The sequence below is a fragment of the Staurois parvus genome, unplaced genomic scaffold (assembly GCF_062004578.1).
Source record: "Staurois parvus isolate SC_StPar_1 unplaced genomic scaffold, SC_StPar_1.0 ptg000017l, whole genome shotgun sequence".
NCBI classification, from domain to species: Eukaryota; Metazoa; Chordata; class Amphibia; order Anura; family Ranidae; genus Staurois; species Staurois parvus.
Window position 1 is genome coordinate 19,894,373 of NW_028317813.1, and position 23,261 is coordinate 19,917,633.

General features: G+C 39.7%; 1 protein-coding gene across 1 annotated transcript in view; it reads left to right on the forward strand.

The window, feature by feature from the left end:
* The window catches only part of SHMT2 (serine hydroxymethyltransferase 2), a 117,706-nt gene that overhangs the window by 36,290 nt on the left and 58,155 nt on the right, over positions 1 to 23,261 (forward strand). Inside the window, exons 2-5 of the mRNA XM_089681166.1 lie at positions 1,000 to 1,173; positions 3,177 to 3,256; positions 14,034 to 14,234; positions 15,230 to 15,311. Of these exons, the coding sequence (XP_089537292.1) occupies positions 1,000 to 1,173; positions 3,177 to 3,256; positions 14,034 to 14,234; positions 15,230 to 15,311 (537 nt within the window). The remainder of the gene's footprint in view (positions 1 to 999; positions 1,174 to 3,176; positions 3,257 to 14,033; positions 14,235 to 15,229; positions 15,312 to 23,261) is intronic.

The window sequence follows — 23,261 nt, forward strand, 5'->3', positions numbered from 1 at the left end:
TAAAGAGCAGCGTTTGGCTTCGGATGCGGAACACCTGCACCTGAAACCACCCACAATGATGTGAACCTGGCCTTTGGGAGAAACCAACCATTGTTCTGGATGAGAAATCGACCGCTCACCTGGTATATGCTGCAGAGCTGCCCTCCACCCTAACTTCCTATCTTTTTCTGCTGGTTGACACCCAGCGTCATTCAACCCACTTCCTGTCAGCCTGAATGCTCAGAGAGCAACATACAATATTATATCATTACTTAGAGTGGTATTATTTATTTTTTTGTTAATGGGCCTCCAGAAGTTTTATGCCATAATGTGCTAGTATGTACATATTGGCACATTATGGCAGACTTACCTGTCACACCAGCTCTCTAGTGCTGTTCTGTCACTGCTTCATCTGGTCCCTGGCCCTTTCATCTTTGCCTGATCTTGTTTCTGGGTTTTCTTACTCCAGCCTCCTAAATGGTCTGGCCACAATGATATCACTTTCACACGGATGTATTTTCATCACGGCACAGAGCAGGTGTCGTAAATGTGGTCTGAGCTGTACATACTGCTGAGTGACAGCAGGGAGAGGCATTTGTAACAGAAGAGACCACTAAAGTCTCATCTGTTAAAAAAAACAAATATCCTGCCTGTTGGCAGTTTTTTTTTACATTTTTGACTTCAATACAGGTTAAAAGGCTTCTCTCTGCAGCATCACATGACTGCCCAGAATATACCTAGATTTTAGATATGCAGTACACAACTAAAAATCTTTAAATTGCTGTGTGAGGGAGAAATAGTTGTGCTGCAAATTTTTCAGGTAGCTTTTCATCATTCCAGGTGCAGGTATCATGAACACATACCAGTCCCTTGCCAATGGAGAGCATAAAATGTATTCTAGTAATTAGCCTACTCTGGCATTTATTGTAGATAACATCTAGAGACCTGATGTTTTCCAGTTCTAGTAATAGGAAAATCACACATTTATCAATTGGCTACCGGTTTTTATTTTACTCACAGCCTCTGCGCAGATGCTGCCATGTTCGGGCCCAGCACACTCGACCAGCATCCCAAGTTGGGAACCAACCATGGAATGGACAGGAGAGTCTGGCAGACAACGACCCAGAAATGTGGGATCTTGTACGAAAGGAGAAGGACAGGCAGTGTCGTGGACTGGAGATGATTGCTTCAGAGGTAGGTGCTGGGGATGGATAAATGGAGATATATATGATAATAACTGGCTTCATATGATCAGTCATATTTTCAATATCAATGCCAAAATTTCACAATTTCTGCCAGGGTATGCAAACGTTTGAACACACACACACACACAAACACACACTTTTTTTTTTTCTGTGTACCTTTTCTCTTTGTACCCAATTTGTCTTCACCAAATGGCTTATAATATTATGTAATTCAAATAGTGTAAGGTATTATGAACTAGTCATGAAGCAAGGCACTCAAGATAGCCTGCATTCTTCATTTAAACCCCAAGGTTTGCACAGAAATGGTAGCACTCTCCATCAGAAATGTCTTAGTTTGCTGAGGAGGACCTCTCTACCTCCTGACTGCTATGCTTTCCTCAAGCCAAGACCTACACCAGTCAAACTGCAGAGTGTATGTTGTAGAGCATGTAATACAATATGTGGGCTATAGAGTTGGGGGCTTTGTTTGCAATTAACCAGTACTGAGCAGAAATATCCACTAAATAATCCAGAAGTAGGCTGTGTCCAAATAGTTTTAGGCAGACTTGGACAGTTGGCCAGTGATTTTTGATTTAGATGCACATTCGATTTCTGTTCAAAGCTAAACTGCAGGCAAATACCTAAATAAAAAAGTTGAAATACATTTGTGATCTGGTTTACCTGCCAAAGTGTTTTTCTGTTCAGCCATTCCTGAAATTTACACAGCATTTCTAGTCAGCTGTCGCCTTCCTGCATTGGTCTGATTAGATAGTGAAGGAGAAGCAGAAGGCTCAGTTTCTCATCACTCTGATTTCCCCTCCTGTCACAGTGTGAGCAATTCCAACACAGCTGATTGGCTTCTAGTGCCGTTCCTCTCTCTCCCTGTCTGCTCTGCATGAAGGACTACAAAAAGCTTATACAAAGTCATATTTGGGTACTTGAACTGATTTATTTTAAAAATTAATGATATTTAAAGTGATTATAAAAAAAGGATTATACTTACACTTTCAATGCAATGGTTCTGCACAGAGCAGCCCTGATCCTCTTCTTGTTGGGTTCCCTTGCAGGCGCTCCTGGCCACTCCCCCTTGTCGAGTGCCCCCATAGCAAGCCACTGGCTCTGGGGGCCTTGTGCACGCCCAATCCCGAGCCAGCTTTGTGGGCCCATTAACACACAAATTGCTGCTTGGCCCTTCTCTGCTCACTGCCTGTGATTGATAGCAGCAGGAGCCAATGGCTCCCACTTCTGCGCCTCTGTGCAGAGAGAAGAGAGAGAGCTGCTGCTCTTGTGCACATCGCTGGGTCGAAATTGGGCTCAGGTAAGTATAAGGGGAGGGGGGCAGGTAGCTGGTTACAGAAGGTTTTTTACCTTAAGGCTCCATGCATACTAAACATTTTAATAACTTTGGTAACGTTAGCTGTGTAAAGTCATGTTAAAAACATGAGTTTTCAGCTTTTTTTAGTGTTTAGCGGCGTTTTTCCACGTTTGTGGTTTTACCATTTTTTGTGTTTTTTTTTTTTTGTAAAAAAAAATCTAAAAACGCCTCTGATTTGCGGCGTTTTACCATGTTTTGCCACATTTTTCAGCGTTGGAGCGTTTTTACAGATAACTAACTCCTCTAGAAACCCACTAGTCCTGGGGTTTTTTTTCCAGCTGAAAAACGTCCCAGCTGAAAAACGTCCCAGCCAAAAAACGTTGATTACAGTGTATGTGCATGGATACATAGGATAACATGCTGGGTGGTTTACTGGCTGTAGAAAAAAACGTCAAAAGCCAAAAACAGCCGCTGTAAAAACATCAAGTGTGCAGAATAATGCATTAAAGTAAAATAACCACTTTTTAATACTATACAAAGCTGCATTACCTGGCATTTTTAGATCTGCCTGGAGTTTATCTTTAAGGACTATGTCCAATCTAGCTGCAAGTAATGTTTTAACAAGTGTAATCTGCAGTAAACTGCCATATTGCTTTTTCAAGTTTGATGAAAATTGTCATTTCTTTTCTCCTGAATAGAATTTTTGTAGCCGTGCAGCTCTGGAGGCCCTTGGATCTTGTCTAAACAACAAGTATTCTGAAGGCTATCCTGGAAAGAGGTACGTTTATTCATTGTGCCATTAGCCGATTGGGGTCAGATTTTCATCGGGGTCTTTATCTTTAGAATGTGAAATCGGGACACTAGAAGATCAATTTTTCCCATTGTTTAGTGATTTAGTAAGAAACATTCTTGTTTTAGACTCTGTACATATAGTTCACTCTGGAAACACTTTGCTCCGTGATATGCCCTTTTACTCAATGTTTACACGTTGCGACCCACATCTGTCAATGCCCAATCTTGCATCCTGCTTGCCTTACTGCTTTCTAATATACAAAGTAATACAGTCAGTGGGGGATGAACAGTGGAAGCTTTAGGGCTACTGGCACCATATAATTTTTTTTTTTTTTTTTGCAGTGCAGACAGAATTTATGGTCTTAAAAAATTTTCTGTTTTCGATGTGTACTGACACACAAAAAAAAGTCCCGTAGTGAGCATTTTGGTGCCTTAACCTGCATTTTCAGTAGTAGTTTCTTTAAAAAAAAAAAAAAACATACAATGTGCATAAACCTTAATGCAACATGTCATAATGCATGGCTAGTAAAAAGCAATTCTTTGTTTGCCAAGGCTGTTTGTTGTCCATACCTTGTTCTTTGTTGACATATACTAACACCGTTTACTAGATAAATTCCAATGTGAATGTTACATAGTTTGGCTGAAAAAAGACAAACATCTATCTAGTTAAACCACACAGAGAATAAAAAAAGTTATAATCCTGTACCCACAATTGATCCAGAGGAAGGCAAAAAACCCAGCAAAGCATGGTCCAGTTTGCTCCTGCAGGGTTACAAATACCTTCCTGATCCCCTGAGAGGCAATCAGGTATTCCCTAGATCAACTTTACCTATCAATGTTAGTATCCAGTTATATTCTGCGTATCTAGGAAAGAATCCACTGAGCTGGCCAGAACCAACTCTTGAGGAAGTTTATTCCACATTTTCACAGCTTTTACTGTGAAGAAATCTTTTCGTATTTGTAGATTACATCTCTTTTCCTCCAGACGTGGAGGACAATGGTTACATTTATTCTTCTCAGAACCCCCCCCCCCCTTTTTTTTTTTTATCCCAAGCTTTATTTTTCAGAAACCAACCTCATGATAACAACGTCAATATAATATGTAAAGGAATGCATAATTATATTGATATTTAGATGTAAAATGTGTTGATCTTTTTAAAACTCACTTTCTAAGTATAGTTTTTTCAATTAATTCTATTACGTTTTAACAGAAAATCCCAGCATTTGTTTAGTTGCAAAGATTTTGCAACCAATTTTCTAAGATGCAAGGAGTCAACTAACAAGATAATATATGTAAAAAACAGTGTCTTCTGGTTTACAGTATGGGGAAGTGGGGAGAAGGGTAGGTTGAAGGAAGGGAAAAAAGGGAGAGAAGGAACTAGGTAGAGGAACAGATTTAGTTAAGTGTTCTTGTATGGCAAGACCACTTACTGTTATCTCACATATATATTCTTATTATTATAGCCAAATTTACCACCCTAACTCCTCCCACAGTTTTTACACTACATAGTAATATACCGAAACGTGAGGATTGTTCCTGATTGTTGTGCTATTACTTTGGGGAACGTTTCGCCGAATGGTTCACGAAATATCGGCGTTTTGGTGGTGAAATTGGTCCCATAGGAATGAATGGCGGAATGTTCAAAACTAGAGTGGGAGCTGACAAAAGCTAAAGTGTGAGCTGAAAAATCAGGACATGATTTCTAAACTGCCACCACTCCCTCATTTTCAAGCCCACCTACACAAATCTTATATAAAAACCTTCAGCTATCCCTGCTGCCACTAAAAATGTCCACGGCTAAGCCACAGTCCTGATAGTTTTCACAATATGACCATTTGTTTGCAACTCACGCCGCCCATTGACAGTCATTGAACTCCACTCTTGCCACCTCAAATTTAAAGGGCAATATCTAAACTGCGACTGTGCCTTCATTTTTAATATTTCAGAGACCTACTATGCATCAAAATGTAGGTCTGGGTCTTGTGATTCTCACAATATAAAGCTCTTCGGTGTAGGATTTATAATTTTTAAACTACAACCGTTTGAAGATGTCAACCGCCAGTGAAGTGAGCAAGTTGGAGCAATTTGTTTTTAACCACTCTTCTCTGCCCTTGCTGTAGAGTGAGTTGATATAGGAACCCAGGTGTGTGAGCAGGCAGCAGTGTGACAAGCCACTCCACCCAGTTACTCCGCCCACTCCAGTTGTAGACTACTGGTGGAGGCAAGAACACTTCACACAATTTCCCCAGAAATTGTAGCTTTTCTAGTTTTTAGTTTTGATGTTGTTAAGCTTTCTATTTCTAGACCAGAAAAAATTCAAAGTGTGCACGCGAAGAAAGAAGGAAATGGGAGAATTTATGAAGGCATAGAGCTTGGACGTACAGTTGTAAATATAGTAGTGAAAAAGGAACAGTAAGGAGGGAAAAGATTACTGGGTGGATGTGGAAGAAAATGAGTGGTTAGAGGAAAGCATGGCTCAGGGGACACTACCTCAGTGATGGGTTCCTCCATAGAGCTGTTGCACTCTCCATGGAAAATGTCGATAATTAAAGTGGTAATAAACATTTTTTTTTTTCCCCTACAGGTAAGCTTTATAATAAAACATACCTGTAGGTAAAATGAATATCTCCTAAATGTGCACCATTTAGGAGATATTCTGTGGAGCAACAACCGGTGACGTCACCAGCACATGAGCGCTGAAGGAACGACATACCTGTGTCATTCCTTCATAGCTGTGTACCATGGCTAAAACTTTGGCACACATATGCGGGAGTGACGTCATCGTGGCCATTCAAGTGGCCACAACTCATGAAGATGGAAGCCTCTGCAGAGGTGACTGTACGCCACTGGAGGGCTTTGTTTTAGGGCAAGCTGTGTTTTTTTTTTTTTTTTTTTTTTTTTTTTTTCTCCTAAGAGTTTTCTAAGCCAAGAGTCCAATATCTTGAGAAATTTATCATGTGTATTTGTGAGAATACTAGTCAGCTTTACATGAAGGCATCAATTCAATTTGCAACTTTGGAGCACTCTTTCAGTGTTTATATAAATTCAGTCTCGCTTCATCGTTTATTAAGTACGATGTCTGACACATGTTGGAGAGCCAGGGGAATGTTTCTGCACATGTGGTAGGAATGTGACAGGCTTTCCCTCCTTTTGGCGCAAAGTTTTCACAATATATAACAAAATCTATATTGAGTCCTTGGTTCCGGTGCCAGACGTAGCTTTTCCGGTGCCAGGATCATATTAATCTCAAAAATCAAATTTGCTGAGATTTTCTTTCTGCTGCCCATCAGTTGGTCTCATCCTTCTGTAAGTCCTCTTCCACTCTTACATTGCGCAATGGGTCAACATCATCAATGATATTATGCAGATGGAGGAGCTTTCGTCATGGAGTCTGACTTATTGGAAACATTTAAGACCCTTTGGTTGGCCTGGGACCATTATTCCTCCTCAGAATCCCTGAAAATGCTAGTCTCTTTAGACTCCTAGCCATTTTAGATTTTGGACGAGATGAGCTCCTGCAATTGCTTGAGGGAATAACAACTGTCTTTGATTACCCTGTTTCTTAGGATTTGTAACCACTGGAACACCCTGCTAGCCTGGAGCCTGTTTGTTATTCCCTGATCTTCCCATTTTTCCCTCCTTTCCCCCGCCCTTTTTTTTTTATTTTTAAACGTCCTGCTTTTCTTCGTTGAAATATTCAACCTCAATTTACAACTTTGGAAAATATTAATTTTTTTTTCATGTCTGAGCTGTTGTCAGTTTAGAGCCCAATAATATAAAATGGGTCAATTTTAGATATATTTTTTGAGTGTAGTTTTAGCAAAAGTGTGCTAGAATGAGCAAGGTTGGCTTAATTTATGAATAATGTGAAAGAAGTGTTAAGCAGGTGGTATGATGGAGGTACAATGTCAAGCACATATCTGCAGGAAAGGAGTAGCAGAGGGGTATGATGGGAGGAATTATGGGCAGGAGAGGAGTGTTGGAGGGTAGGATATGGGGCAGCATAGGAGTGTGAATGGTGTTATAATACACAGTATGTGCAGAATTTAAGCATCAGCCAGCAACAAAAATAAATAAAAATATATGTTTCATTGGGGTGCAACCTATATGCTAGAGATGGTTTGCACCTAAATGGAAGGGGGGTCTGCTGTGCTGGGGGAGAGGTTTATGGGAAGGCTGGAAGAGTATTTAAACTAGGATTGAGGGGCAGTGAGAATTAGATTATATTGGGGCAGACAGATCAGATAGGGGTGAGTCCTTATTGGTGGGTGGAATGGGGAAAGATGGAGGGAGGGCTATGGCAGGTGATAAGAATTGGTACCATTTTTGGAATTGGTACCATTTGTACGAAAATAAAAAATATGCAAAATACATGTGCACAAGGTGTCAATGAAAAAGTGTTCACCAATGCCAGAAGTCTGCCAAGCAAAATAGGTGAGTTGGAAGCTTTGGTGCATGAAGAGAACTATGATTTAATTGCTGTTGCTGAATCTTGGCTTCATTATTCACATAGCTGGGCTATTAATATTTTTGGCTCTCTGTCTGTATGTGAGAAGTGATCTCAGAGTGAGTGTGAAAGAGGACCTAGTTGATGGAAAGTGTGATGAGGCTCAAGCATTATGGAGGGACTTGCACATGGGGGTGCGTACAGCAAAGATAATTGTCGGAGTTTTATAGGCCACCCAGTGTTAGGAGGTGGAGACTCCGCCCCTTGCACAGATCGAAAAGGGCTGCTAGGGCTGGGACAGTGATAAAAATGGGGGATTGTAACTACCCAGAAACTGACTGGAGAAATGGTATTGCAGGAACAGTCAAAGGGAAAAATTTATAAACCTACTACAGGACAATTTTATGGTACAGTTCATAGAGGCCCCAACCAGGAATGATGCTCTGCTGGACCTGGTAATCTCAAACCATGCAGAGCCTATTGCTAATGTTCATATAAAAGAACACCTTGGTAGCAGTTACCATAACATGATTTCATTTAAGCAACAAACACATACAAGAAAAATAAAAACTCTCTTAACTTTAAGAGATCTAATTTTCCAAGGCTGAGAGTTGCTTTCCAAGACTTAGACTGGGAGGGAATATTGGCATCGATGAACACAGCACAGAAATGGGAGTTCTTCAAAAAGAGACTGTATGTGAACACATTGCAAAATAAGTTCCCATGGGCAACAAGTTTAAAAGGCTAAAAATCAAACCTATGTGGCTTATGGCCAAAGTTAAAAAATCTATAGATAATAAGAAAAGCGCTTTTAATAAATATAAAAATTATTAAACCTTACAAATTATATAACCGAATATGTAAAAAGGAAATCAAGGCTGCAACAATTGAAGAATGTTTGTCCTGCTATCAATTTTGCATTCTGTAGTTCATTTTCAAATATATTATTATACAGTATTTATATAGCGCCAACGGTTTGCTCAGCGCTGTACATTATAATGGGAGACAGTACATGAGACAGTACAGTAACAATACAATGCACGAGGAGTTCGAGGGCCCTGTCCCTTGGTGCTTACAATGTAGGCTATAAATAGTAAAAAGGTCCAGTCCGAGCATGTAGGCTCTTATCAAAATAATCTAGAGTGGGTCACTGGGGCAAAGAGAAGGCAAATTTATTAAATATCTTCTTCAGCTCTGTGTATAAAAAGGAGCATGGGGGAGCTCTTGTCCATAATGGGCATGGTATTGACATAGCCCCAGATGATCCACATTGGCTTACAACTGATATGATCCAGAAATATTTAGAAAGAATAAAGGTGAATAAAGCACCTGGACCAGATGGCATACACCCATGGGTCCTTAGAGAATTGAAGACATTGTTTCTAATTTTTAGGGATGGGTGCTCATAATTGTGTGTGTGTGTGTGTGTGTGTGTGTGTGTGTGTGTGTGTGTGTGTATTTTCAGGTACCCGTGCCGCCATTCGCGGCCACGGCTGTCAATCACCGGGTCCTGGCCTGTGATTACTCGCCAGCACCTGGTGATTTCTGACGATCTCCAACGGGGAGGAGAACTGTTTCGTTTACCATTAGTTCTCCCAGCACACAGTTCACCCTTTGATTGCCCCTCATGTTAACCCCTTCCTGCCCAGTGCCATTAGTACAGTGTCATTGCTTTTTATTAGCACTGATCACTCTATTGGTGTCACTGGGGATGTCCGTGACACCAAGTCAGTTCCCCCCAGTGTCAGAATGTCCGCTGCAGTCCCACTATAAGTCGCTGATTGCCGTCATTACTAGTAAAAAAAAAAAAAAAAAAACAAATTCCAGTATCTATACCGCCATTTGTAAAATCTAAAACTTTCACATAAATCAATTAATTTACATGTATTGGGAATTTTTTAGCAAAGACATGTAACAGTATACATTTTGGCCTAAATTTATGACGAAATATGATTTTTTTTTCTATTGGACATGTTTAATTGCAAAAAGTAAAAAATATTGTTTTTTTTCTCAAACTTGTCGGATTTTTTTTTATTGTGCAAAAAATAAACGCACAGGCAATTAAATACTACTGAAAGAAAGCTCAATTCGTGGGGGGAAAAAAACCCATTAAATTTCATTTGGGTGCAGCATTGTATGACTGCGCAATTGTCAGTTAAAGTAACGCAGCGCCGTAATGCAAAAAATGGGCTGCTCAGGAAGGGGGGTAAATCCTTAGGAGGGCAAGTGGTTAACTTCTATAGTTGGGAAGATACTGGAGAGTTTAATAAAAGACCACATAGACGAGTTCTTGCTGGAAAATAATATTTTAAGCAACAGACAGCATGGATTCATGAAAGACAGAAGTTGTCAAACAAATCTGCTTTCTTTTTATGAGGAGGTGAGCAAAACCTTGGACAGAGGGGTGGCGGTGGATGTGGTATACTTGGACAGAGGGGTGGCGGTGAACGTGGTATACTTGGATTTTGCAAAAGCGTTTGACACAGTTCCCCACACACTGCTAACGTGTAAGATAAAGTTTACAGGCTTGGAAAATCTGTATGTAACTGGATAGAAAACTGACTAAAAGATCGTATTCAAAGAGTAGTGGGTAATGACTCATACTCTGAATGGTCTAGGGTCATCAGTGGTGTACCCCAAGGTTCAGTGTTGGGACCCTTACGTTTTAATATATTTATAAACGATATAGGGTCTGGGATTATAAATCCCATTTCAGTCTTTGCAGATGACACCAAGCTGTGCAGTGGAATAACGTCCTTACAGGATGTCTTCAATTTACAAGCCGACCTCAATGCACTGTGTAATTGGGCAACTATGTGGAAAATGAGGTTTAATGTTGATAAATGTAAGGTTATGCACTTGGGGGCTAAGAATATGCATGCATCATACATACTGGGGGGGGGGGGTACAACTGGGGGAATCAATGGGGGAGAAGGATGTGGGAGTTCTGATAGATCAAAAGTTTAGTAATGGCATGCAATGCCAAGCTGCGGTTTCTAAAGCGAGCAAAATCCTCTCTTGTATTAAAAGAGGTATAGACTCCAGAGAGAGAGATATCATTTCCCCCGGTACAAATCATTAGTAATACCTCATCAGGAATATGCAGTTCAGTTTTGGGCACCAATTCACAAAAAGAACATTGGGGAACTGGAGAAAGTACAGAGAAGGGCAACCAAACTGGTAAGAGGCATAGAGGAGCTCCGCTATGAGGAAAGATGAGAGGAACTGAATTTATTCTCTTGAGGAGATTAAGGGGGGATATGATCAACATGTATAAATACATCATTGGTTCATATAGTGAACTCGGTGTAGAGTTATTCACCCTAATGTCATCACAGAGGACAAGGGGGCACTCTTTTCGTCTGGAAGAAAAGAGATTTAATCTCCAAATACGGAAAGGTTTCTTCACAGTAAGAACTGTGAAAATGTGGAATAGTCTCTCTCAAGAGTTGGTTCTGGCCAGCTCAGTAGATTGCTTTAAAAAAGGCCTGAATTCTATCCTAGATACACATACTTAGTCAAGGTAGAAGGAATTATAAACAGTTCCAAATACCAGTCAGTATTGGCACTAAACCTTCAGGCTTCTACTAGAAAGCTGAACATGAAGAGGAACTTCATCTTTCAGCATGACAACAACCCAAGCATACATCCAAATCAACAAAGGAATGGCTTCACTAGAAGAAGATTAAAGTTTTGGAATGGCCCAGCCCTGAATCAGATCGAAAATCTGTGGGGTGATCTGCAGAGGGCTGTGCACAGGAGATGCCCTCACAATCTGACAGATTTGGAGTGTCTGCAAGGAAGAGTGGACAAATATTGCCAAGTCAAGATGTGTCATGCTGATAGACTCATACCCAAAAAGAGTGCTGGAATAAAATCAAAAGGTGCCTCAACAATATTAGTTTAACCATATTATTTAGTTTTTTATTTTACTTCCCTCCACCTAAAAGATTTCAGTTTTTTGTCATACAAGCTGTCGTATAGTTTATAGGTTACATTAAAGGTGGAAAAAGTTCTGAAATTATTTATCTTTGTCTCGTTTTTTTACATCACAGAAACCTGACATTTTAACAGGAGTGTGTAGACTTTTTATATCCACTGTAATATAACGGATACTAACATTTATAGGTAAAGTTGATCCAGGGAATATTCGGGGGATCAGGAAGGAATTTTTTCCCCTGCAAGAGCAAATTGGATCGTACTTTGCTGGGTTTTTAGGCCTTTCTGTGGATCAACTGTAGGTATAAGATTATAACTTTTTTTTTCTTCTTCTTTTCTGCCGTTGAACAAGATGGACTTTTGTCTTTTTTTCAGCAGACGATCTACACCAAAAGCAGGCATATAGCAAGCAATTAGATTTGCATCTGAGGTATCCTGGGCTAACTATGCTTTAACCACCTTCCGCCCACCATATAAGGAAATGGGCGCAGGGCGGTTCTCTCGTTCTGGGACGACGTCATATAACGTCTTCCCACTCTAACCGCGCGTGTGCTGCTCCGGTCGGTTGTGTGCTGTGTCCCTCAGACACAGCGGATCACCGATCAACAGCCAGAGCCGAAGACGTCAGCTCATTCATGTGATCAGCTGTGTTCAATCACAGCTGATCGCAGGTAAATAGGGAAATGCCGGTTATCGGCATTTCTCTCCTCACAAGCTTTCATGCTGACAGCTCATGAGGAGAAGAGAGCCGGTAATCAGCATTCCTCAGAGGGGACATCTACGCTGATCATCAGGGCACAGTGATCAGTGTAGCCCCAGCAGTGCCGCCTGTCAGTGTCCATCAATGCCACATATCAGTGCCTACCAGTGCACATCAATGCCACATATCAGTGCCCATCTGAGCTGCCTTTCAGTGCCACCTATCCGTGCCAGTCAGTGCCTCCTATCAATGCCAGTTAGTGCAACCTGTCAGTGCCGCCTATCAGTGCCATATATGAGTGCTGCCTTTCAGTGCCCATCAGTAATGCCTGTCAATGCCCATCAGTGCCAGCTACCAGTGCCTCCTCATCAGTGCCACCTATCAGTGTCCCCTCATCAGTGCCGCCTATCAGTGTCCATCAGTGCAGCCTATCAGTACCCATCACTGCAGCCTCATTAGCGCTCATTAGTGAAGGAGAAAAATCACTTATTTACAATATTTTATAACAAAAACTAAAACATTTTTTTTTTCAAAATTTTCGGTTGTTTTTGATTTGTTTAGCAAAAATAAACCCAGGGGTGATTAAATACCACCAAAAGAAAGCTCTATCTGTCTAAAAAAAAAAATTATAAAAATTTCATATGGGTACAGTGTTGCATGACCGCGCAATTGTCATTCAAAGTGCGACAGCGCTGAAAGCTGAAAATTGGCCTAGGCAGGAAGGGGGTATAAGAGCCCGATAAGCAAGTGGTTAAATACGTTTTGTGGTCTACTTTGCAATGTGATAATTTTGTGGGTGTTTCTAGCTCTTTTCCTTGCACTTTAGGGCCTCAAGAAATGTGAAAGGTAGTCAGGAAATCAGATGCATCATTTATGCCCCTTGAAAACCTAAAGGTGCTCATTGAACCTTGTGCCCCTCTGTGTGTTTAGGCAGTAAAAAAAAAAAATCTTGTGTGTTATTTCCATACTTGAGAGGAGTAGAAGAATGAAAATTGGCCTGGGCAGGAAGGGGGTATAGGTGCCCTGTAGACACGTGGTTAACCACAAACTACACTGGAAACACTGTGCATGAAGCTGTATGTACAGTGCTAACTGTGTTTCCAGATGATGTGAAGAAGCAGAGTGAGTTTATGGGTCCCAGTGTGACAGTTGAGATGGACCAGTGTGAGTGGAGAGCGCAGTAAGACTGAAAGGAGGTGGGGGGTGAGAAAAGGGGGCAACATAGAGATATGTTCTGCAAAGGGGGGAGGGTTAAAGGGTGGCATAAGAGTAAACATGATGGTAGGAGGGATGGTTACAAGGTAACCTAAGTGGGGACATGCTCTGCCATGATAGGTGGCACTTGGTTGGATGTAAATCACCCAACAGGCCTGTGAATAAGTGAAAATAGCCATGGTTATCCACTCCTCCTAATATATCACTACGTAGCTATGAACGTTTGCTTACCACATGTTTGTAAATGGTCAGTAAACTAAAGCTGGCCATAGATAATTCATTTTTTTTTTTTTTTATCAGCAGTCAAGAGTACAAATAGTGGAGGTAATCTCCCTAATAGGGGAAAAAAGCTTAACAGATGGTTTAACCTTTTCCTGCCCTATCCAGAATGTACACTTTAATAAAATGGAGACACAGGACAAAAATGTAAAATGTGACTCTAAATCTTGCTGTGTTTCTAGGTATTATGGAGGTGCTGAGGTTGTGGATCAGATAGAGTTGCTGTGCCAGCAACGTGCTTTGGATGCCTTCAGACTGGACCCAGAAAAATGGGGAGTTAATGTGCAGCCATACTCTGGTTCCCCGGCTAATTTTGCAGCATACACAGCCCTTCTGCAGCCACATGACCGCCTCATGGGACTGGATCTTCCTGATGGAGGACAGTAAGTATATTCTAGCTCACTATATTTTTACATTTATTGACCAGATTTTTAAAAAATGAATAATGGAGTCAATTGGGCTTCTTTGGTGGCGGTGCAGACCTGGAAACTCAGGAGCAGACCTTTCAATATAGTGTTCCTGAGAAACCATTAGGTGGCTTATCTCTTTTTAGTTACCGAACACGAAAATATCTTCGGTGAGTTGACCATTTTTAAAGGTATTTTTTTTTTTTTCTTATAGAGTTACACATTAAAGACAGCAGTTTTAGATATAAAACTTATCAGTGTGTACAATCTTGTATCTATAATTTGTAGTTCTAAAACTTATCAGTGTGTACAATTTTGTATGTATAATTTGTAGTATATATGCGTTGGGCAGCCATATTTTCTTATTACATATGCAGGCTTGGCTTCCTGTTTTATTCATTGGTTGTGTCCTATTGCTTCTTCTACCAATGCAGGCTGTTCTGCCAACTTACTGAAAGCAATGTATCTCCTATGTGACTGATAGCATTAAAGCCTCGCTTGATCAGAAAACAATATTGTCCTTTCAGTGTAATGCCTGACGTTTTGCTATGGCAGGCTTCCTATATGCTGTCCCCTGAAGCCTTTTCTGGAAGGCGCTTCCGTTGGCAATTGCACATTGATATCTTCAGCTACAATTCAAGATCAGTAGGCCATTTGCAACCATGTACACACTCTAGGGCCATTATAGGGAAAATCTTGTTAACTGTGAGAATTGCATGAAAATGGGATCAAAGTTATCCCACAAGCTTACATCTTTTATAACTTAAGTTGGCCAAAAATGTGTACCAATTAAGCTCCAAACATTTTTCATCAATAAAGGCTAACATAAAACTACTGTTGCTTTTCCACTGAAAGAGAAAAATGACTTGTAATTTGAGCTAGCCTTTTTAAATGAGTATTCTGTGACATTTGAAATCTTTTCAGATTCAGACAGACTTGATAACATTTTTTTTTATTTTTTTTTTTTCAAGCCTAACACACGGGTACATGTCTGATGTGAAACGTATCTCAGCTACCTCAATTTACTTTGAATCCATGCCTTACAAGCTTAATGTAAGTGTTCCCTAGATGTAAAGTGGCATCTAGTTTCATTTACTATACTGTACTTACTTTAAATTGTTCAGACAAGATTAGTAAGTTTGTATACATTTCTGTCAGTATGTATCATAATCATCACAATTATGACAAATCACGGCTTGAACTATCTTGCTTTGCATGTAATGAGTCTATCTCATATATTAGTTTCACCTTTTAAGTTGCATTACTGAAATAAATGAACTTTTGCATGATATTCTAATTTTTTGAGTTTCACCTGTATATAAAGCCAGCACCTAATGCTAAAACTGCCAATTTTTGTTTTTTCTTGTACAATAAGCAAGCATTTCTGGTCAGTAAACTCCGCCGTTTAGAAGATAAAAGCCCAGTACAGTTTTTGTAAAACCCCATGCTGCTCTCTTTAGCAGTTACTAGATTTGTTAAAACCGATCACTACCACCTACAGGGTTTAGACGCATAGGAAAACAGGCTCACTCTGCCGCTTTAGCTTTGTGCTTACTGTACAGCAATCAAAAAGAATGTAATATTGTATTTAATATTTCTTTGTTAGATTGTTAGTATATGCCATTTCAGAACATGTTACAAAATATATCCAAGCAACAGAGTTTAAAAAAAAAAGAAAAAAAATTAAAATTCTTCCTCTGCATAAAGGGCTCAGAAGACCCCAAGATTTAGGAAAGTTACTGAATGTAATTGTTGCTATTTTTCTTAGTTTGTAGACCGAACTTGATAACTGAAGCTGTTTGATCCCAGGCAGACTCTAAGTAATAACCTCCCATAGCCCTTTAAAGACAGGTTTACGCTCTATCTCTCTGTGCAACCAATCTTTTGTATGAGTAACTCTGTGTACTGCAAAATATGGAAGTTCTAAAACGGTTTGGTACTCCACCCTTCATATTATAGTAAAGAAATGCACATGAATTGACAGGATGAAAGAAATCTCTGGTGGTGACCAAGTGGCACCTCTTTCGCTGGATACAGTCCATCTGTAAGCAGGCATCCACTACCCATTTCCTGCTAGAAGTACATCCTTATTGAGCATAATCCCTACATACACAATACATAATCCCTACATCACCCTCTAAAAGATGTGATAACAGCCCTAGGGATGTTTAACCCTTGCTACACTGACTTGGGATTTTGAAGCATCGCACGCAAGGAAGAGGCTTTGAAGGGAAACTTTCAACCTTGAATTAATTCAGCTGCAAAAATATAATAAAGGTGCACCACTTGTCTTTCCAAACAAATGAGCTCAAGCACTATCCTGTAACTATTATCATGCAGCAGGTGGCGGTGTCACAGCTGGGCTCCGGTCAGCACCATCCACTTGGTCGAGAAAGTCAGCATTGGACTCCATATATAATCCGCAGAGTTTATTAACCACTTCCCGTCCGGCCGCTGTATATAAACAGCCGGACGGTGGCAGTGCAGGGGCGGGTTGCCGTTCATAAACGGCGCTTGCCATTTTGGACTATGTGCACTCCCTGGGAGTGCGCAGCACTGCGATCTGGTGAACACCGATCGCTGTACGGGACCTTTGTGTGAGGTCCCGATCATGTGATCACTGATTGGCCAATCAGTGATCACATGAATAGGTGAAAGCAAGATGTCACTTCTGACATCTTGGCTTACTACTAGTGAAATCTGAATGATCACAAAGGTCACATGGTACAAGGCTATTCACAACAGCCTTGTACCATGTGACAAGCTGTGACCAATCACAGCTCTCACAGTATTTCTCAATGCAAGAATGCAGCCAGATAGGAGAAATGATTGCTTTTACAGCCTTTATGGGTGTAAAAGCAATCAGTGTAAAAAGGAAAAAAAAATCTTCATCACCCCTACAAGTAGCACAGTGTCACTATGGTAACTATATCAAAATTGCAGCGCTAAAATAATAATGATATCAAATGGCAATATAAAGTGATAAGTGAAACAGCGCTACCAAGGAGCGCAATAAAGTGAAAATAGTGCGTCATCCTTTATGGACGAAAACCAGTGACATAAACGTACAGTAGTCCACACAAATTCTTCCTTAGAAATGTGCTTATATCATCCAGTGTGTATGGATAATTAGTAGCTCCTTCACAGATTAAGATAAATATGGTGCTCGTGACTCCTTGTGGGTAAGGGAAAAAGAGGTGTGCTTGCAATCACCGGACGCACAACCAAATTGTGCATGTAAAGGTATTCTGTAGGGCACTAGTGGTCATCTAGGAACTGATGAAGATATGGTACTTCTCAGGTACTCGCTACACCCTTAACCGGACTTCAGTCCTCGACGTAGGACCCTCACAGCAAACGGGACAGCTCCTTGGTGTAAACTCCACCTTAAAAATGAAGAGCTGATAGAAATAAGAACATTCTATAATTGTGGCCTCTCGGGAGAGATATATATGCTGCTGGATCTCCTTGTTCAAAACTGGTGATCTGGCCAGAAACGCACCTCCTGCTCTGGATGAATGAGCACCTATGGTGACACTGTACTGCTAGGGTGACAGTATGTTAAAAAAAAAACATAAATAATATAAAAATGTAAACAAATGTTTTTAAAAAAATTATAATTGTTGGTTATAAACTAATTTTGTGTCGTGTTTTTTTTTTTTTTACTAAAAAGATAACAATAAATTTTGGCCAAGATTTATGAAGAAAGATTATTTATTTGCAAAATTTTATAAGAAAAACTCTTTTTTTTTTTTTTTTTTTTTTTTTCAAAATTTTTGGACTTTTTCATTATATAGCAAAAAAAAAATTTAAATCCCAGTGGTGAATAAATACCACCAAAATAAAGTTTTATCTGTCTCAAAAAAATGCTAAAAAATTCATATGGGTACAGTGTTGCATGACCTGTTGGCCTGAACAGGAAGGGGGTAAAAGTGTCCAGACATGAACTGGTTAATCACTTTAATACTGCACTTTTACTCCCTTCCTGCCCAGGCCAATTTTCAGCTTTCAGGGCTGTCGCACTTTGAATGACAATTGCACGTTCATGCAACACTAAACTATGAAATTTTTATTTATTTATTTTTTTGTATCACACAAATGGAGCTTCCGTTTGGTGGTATTTAATCATTACTGAGTTTTTTTTTTATTATTTTTTTGCTAAATAAAAGAAGACTGAAAATTTTTAATAATAAAAACAAATTTTTGTGCGTTCCGGTTATAAAATTTTGAAAATAAATAACCTTTCTTCATAAATTTAGGTCAAAATGGATTCTGCTACATTTTCTTTGCTGAAAATAACCCAAATCAGTGTATATTTAGTCTGTAGGAAAGTCCACAAACTATGGTATATATCTGACAATCGATGTACTGACAGCCTCTTTTCTTGAGGCCTGAAAATGCCAGGATAGTATAAATATCTCCCAAATGACCTTGTTTTGGAAAATAGACAGTTCAAGCTGTTTATGAAGAGGCATTGGGGTTTTTTTTTTTTTTTAAGTTGTAATTTTTTGTTCGTTTTTGGGAAATTGCCAAAAACATTTTTTTTTTTTTCACATATTGTCAACAGTCCGTAACAGCGTTATCCTATAACTGGCATGGCAGTGATCAGGGACACTGACTTGGTGACTGTGTATACAAATTTTTACTTTTTTTTTTTTAATTGTTTATTAAATTTTTTTTTTTTTCAATTTTCTTACACATTATGATTGCTTATACCAATTTATTTCTTTGATATAAAAAAAAAAAAAATTTACTGAAAGAAACTGATACATTTCTGTGCCTTTTGTTGTGATTAGCTGTGATGGGCCCAGTCTGTACTATTTGATTGCTGTGACCAATCACCACTAACACAACGGATAGCATGAAAGGAAGCCATCCATTGTTTACAATTGTCACGTGATCTGCTGTGATTGGTCACAGCGATCACATGAGACTGGCAGTGGGCCAATGTAGTGATCAGTCATTGGCTGTGTCTTGTGGACACAGCCGGTGACAGATCGCGCGGCACCTTCTGAGAGGACATCATATGATGCCCACTCAGAAGGAGGAGCATTCCGCTCGGCCATCAATTTGCTATAGGCTGGGCGGGAAGGTGTTAAAATTCAAGTGGTTTATTTTACAGCAGAAATACAAAGTGTTTTGACTTACTCATAGTTAGTCTGTTGTCAATAAAGATCTCATTTATAAGCTGCTTGGTCACTTCAGGAATGGGGGTTGAATACCAAAATGACTTCAGCTGTGTGTAATTGGCATCCATTCTGTCAACTCAACAGCATATATTACCAAGAGAGAACACCCCCCCCCCCCCCCACCACCACCCACCCCCCACTGTTCATATTTATACAACTCACTAGAAAGAGACTTCCACAGTAGTAATATAGTAGCGTGCCTGTGACTTTATGGGGTTGATATACTAAAACGTGAGTGCAAAAACTGGAAGCTGATTGGCTACCATATACAGTTGTTGTACCAGATTTTGCACTCTCCAGCTTTAGTAAATCAAACGCTAAATGTTTTATATTCTTATTCATAGTGGTTCGACCGAAATTAAACTTCTGGTGCCGAAAACGCTTTGATACAAAAAAATTAAATTATACCCCACATTACGGCAAGTAAATAGATACCCAACATGTCATTCTTTAAATTTGCGCACACTCGTGGAATGGTGTGAAACTGCGGTACTTAAAAATCTCCATGGGTGATACTTTAAACATTTCTACAGGTTAGCAGTGCAAAGTTACAGAGGAGATTTGTGCGAGAGTTATTGCTCTTGCTCTGACATTTGTGGCAATACCTCAGGTGTGTGGTTTGAACACCATTTTCATATGTGGGGGTGGCCTTCGTATGCGTTTACCACTACGTGCGAGCATGGAGGGATGGGGGCACTTTAAACTTTTTTTTTTTTTTGCACTGTCCGTTTAAAATAACTTTTTATCACTTTTTTTCTTATCGCAAAAAATGCATGCATCCCTTGTGATAGAAATAATTAGTGACAGGTCCTCTTTATGGAGAGATATGGGGTCAATAAGACCCCACATCTCTCCTCTGCAATGTAAAGCACTGGATCACAAAAAAATTGATCTAGTGCTTTAAAAAAAATGCTCTGGAGGGCAAGTGGTTAAAGTTGGGTTTTTTCCCCAGTCCGGACCAGCTGAGTGATGTCAGCTGACGGCAGGCTTATGCCCGCTGTCAGCTGAAAACGGGTCACAGGAGTGCAGAACGAACTTCTTTCCTGTCATTTACATAAAAAAAGAGCTTTGGCTGTACATCTTTCAAGTCAGTAGTGGGGAAAGATCAGTTGCAGCGGGACCACAGGACCACTATTGATTAGTCCTTTGTCTGCCTTTTGTGGGCACAGCTTCCAGAGTTCAGTCATGTTGCCTCAGTCGCCTCTTCAGTTGTTCAGTCGCCTCTTCAGGCATGTTGTCAGCATTCCCATGTAATGCAGGCCATAGACGGGTCGTTTATCGGCCGATTTTTCTTTTGCACGAAAAATCATCCGATATTCACGTCGTTAGTGGGGCCAGCCCGTCAACCGGTTTTCACGGATCTCGTTTATTTTTATCGGTCATGCTGGAAAATCTGCGAAAAACTGTTTTTTGTGGACATTGGTGGCAGCATCGGCAATGGGGCCGAACGATTTTTCATTTATCGGCCAAAAACCGGCCCGTCTGTGGCCTGCCTTTGGGCTGAAAGGTGCTTTAAGGTGTTTGAGAAAGCTTCTTGAGGCTTTTTACATGCTTTGCTGTTTGTGATGCTGTTTGCCTTAGTGTCATCATACTATAGCCTTTTGAACTAGGATCTAAGGCCTTAGATTTTCATGAAAAATTGCAATGTGTATACACCTCATTAACCTGATGATTTTTGTGTCATGAAAGTGCTTAATCTGGTAGTAATTTGGATGTTGTAAGAGAAGAGGATTTCCTACCAGAAAACCACAAACCACCACATCTGACATGACTCTTTTTGACTTCCACACTTTGAGGATGCGGTTATCATCAGCTCATTAGGAAATTTGAATGCGTTGGTTTTAAGTTTTAAAAAAAAAGCTTATCCTTGATGTCAGTCTTTTCATTTATATGAATACTGCACATTTTTTTTTCAATTTTAATTTAAAGGCCGCAATCTAAATATAATTTAAAATATATTGCACAGCTTTCCAGCATCCCATGTTTATGTCTCCTCAAACCTGCTGCAAATATTGAAAAATACCTGGTGATCCTGCCAAAAGCAGTCTTCTATCTTTCAGTAGTGGGTTGACAACTCTTAAACCTATCCAATTAAAAAAAAAAAAAATCATCTAAAATTTAGGCCAAAATATATTCTGCTACATGTCTTTGGTAAAAAAAAAATAAAAAATCCCAATAAGTGTATATTTTGCTGCCAAGCCCTGTGCTCCACTTTTAAATTCAGCTAGCAGGACCATTTTTGCAATTTTTCCCTTTTTTTTACGAATGTCCCGGAGAATGCATTAAATTTGTAAACCAAGGTACGACTGTAATATTTGACAATTTTAAAATGTGCCTTGTTGTGAAATGGTGAAAATCTAACGTATGCAAAAATGTAAATATTCAAATTTCTCGAAAAAATCTGATTTAAATTTTTCGCTTACAGCTTTCAGTTGGTGTAAAAAAAAAAGAAAAGTAAACATAAGCCATATATTTTCTGAAAGGTTTGCATGTGTGTGGGGGATCAAAGCCCACGTTCGCCTTTTGCTCGCTAGCACTGGGGGACGTGGGCACTTTCATTTTTATTTATTTATTTTGTTTGATCACTTTTATTGCTGTTACAAGGAATGTAAACCTCTCTTTATGCAGGGATCTGGGGTCTATAAGAACCCAAATTCCTCCTCTGCCCTCAAAAACATTCAAAACACCAAGATCGGTGGTTTATATGCTTTTGATTTGTTTAAAAATGGCGATGATGACATCCGGCTAAACCGGCAGTGATGTTAGGCCATCACTTTTTGATTACCACAGTGGAGACCTGATCAAAGCCTATCCTGGCTTTGTTGAGGACTCTGGCCAGTCGGCGGACCCACCAGCTGATTGCTCGGGTTTGCTGGAGTGGAGTTATCAACTGTGGAGCTTGTTAGAAAAGTGTTTTAGTATCTGAGGGAAAACTCAAGCAATTGATCAGTTGTGGGACACAAGTTGTGATCTATGATCTTATTTATCCCCGCGGGTTAATATATGCAAGGTTCACCTCTCACCCCCTAAGGGTTTGTTTTGTTGCTTTTAGATATTCACTGATGAGCAGTTGATAAGTTAAAGTGCTGAGAAAAACAAGCAGATCTATTATGCTGTTCTTTAACATTATATTGCTTTAAGTTCATGATTTTATTATTGTATAATTGTATGCTAATCGAAGGGGAGTGGTATCTATAAACATGTATGGAGAGAGATGAAGATGGGTATTCGGGGTCTCCTTGTGTTGGCGAGTTGGCTCTAATGAAGAGGTAATGTCTTCAATCATGTTGGCCAGGATATTAGAGATCAGTCTTCGAATGAAGCACCAATGGATATATGAGGTGTTTGTTATAGAAATTATGTGAGAAGCGTGTCTTTCTATCACTTCTGTGAGTGCAATGTTTTTATTTTATTAAGATTTTTTGAGTATCTTACTTGATGCCAGTGAGCTCTCTTGTTTCATTTACAAAATTCTACCACTGTTTTGCCAGCTGTATGCAGGGCTGACAGCACTACTTGGGATTCCAGTGTACTAACAGCAATGTTGTGAGCCTGCTATAGGAAGTTAGAAGATGACCTCACTTCCGGAAAGGATTATCTGATATTTTTTTTCTCTACTGAATGCATCATATATATTTTTATAGATTAGGAATTTAGTATTCATCGGTGGAACACATTCATACCTGATTTGTAATTTTTTTTTGTTTCCCAAAAATGATCGTGTTCTCTGCCAAGCAGCCATAGATTAGTTTGTGTTGCAGATTTGATTTGGAATGAACTGGTATTGTAGCCACTGTTAGCAATTTAAGCAGCT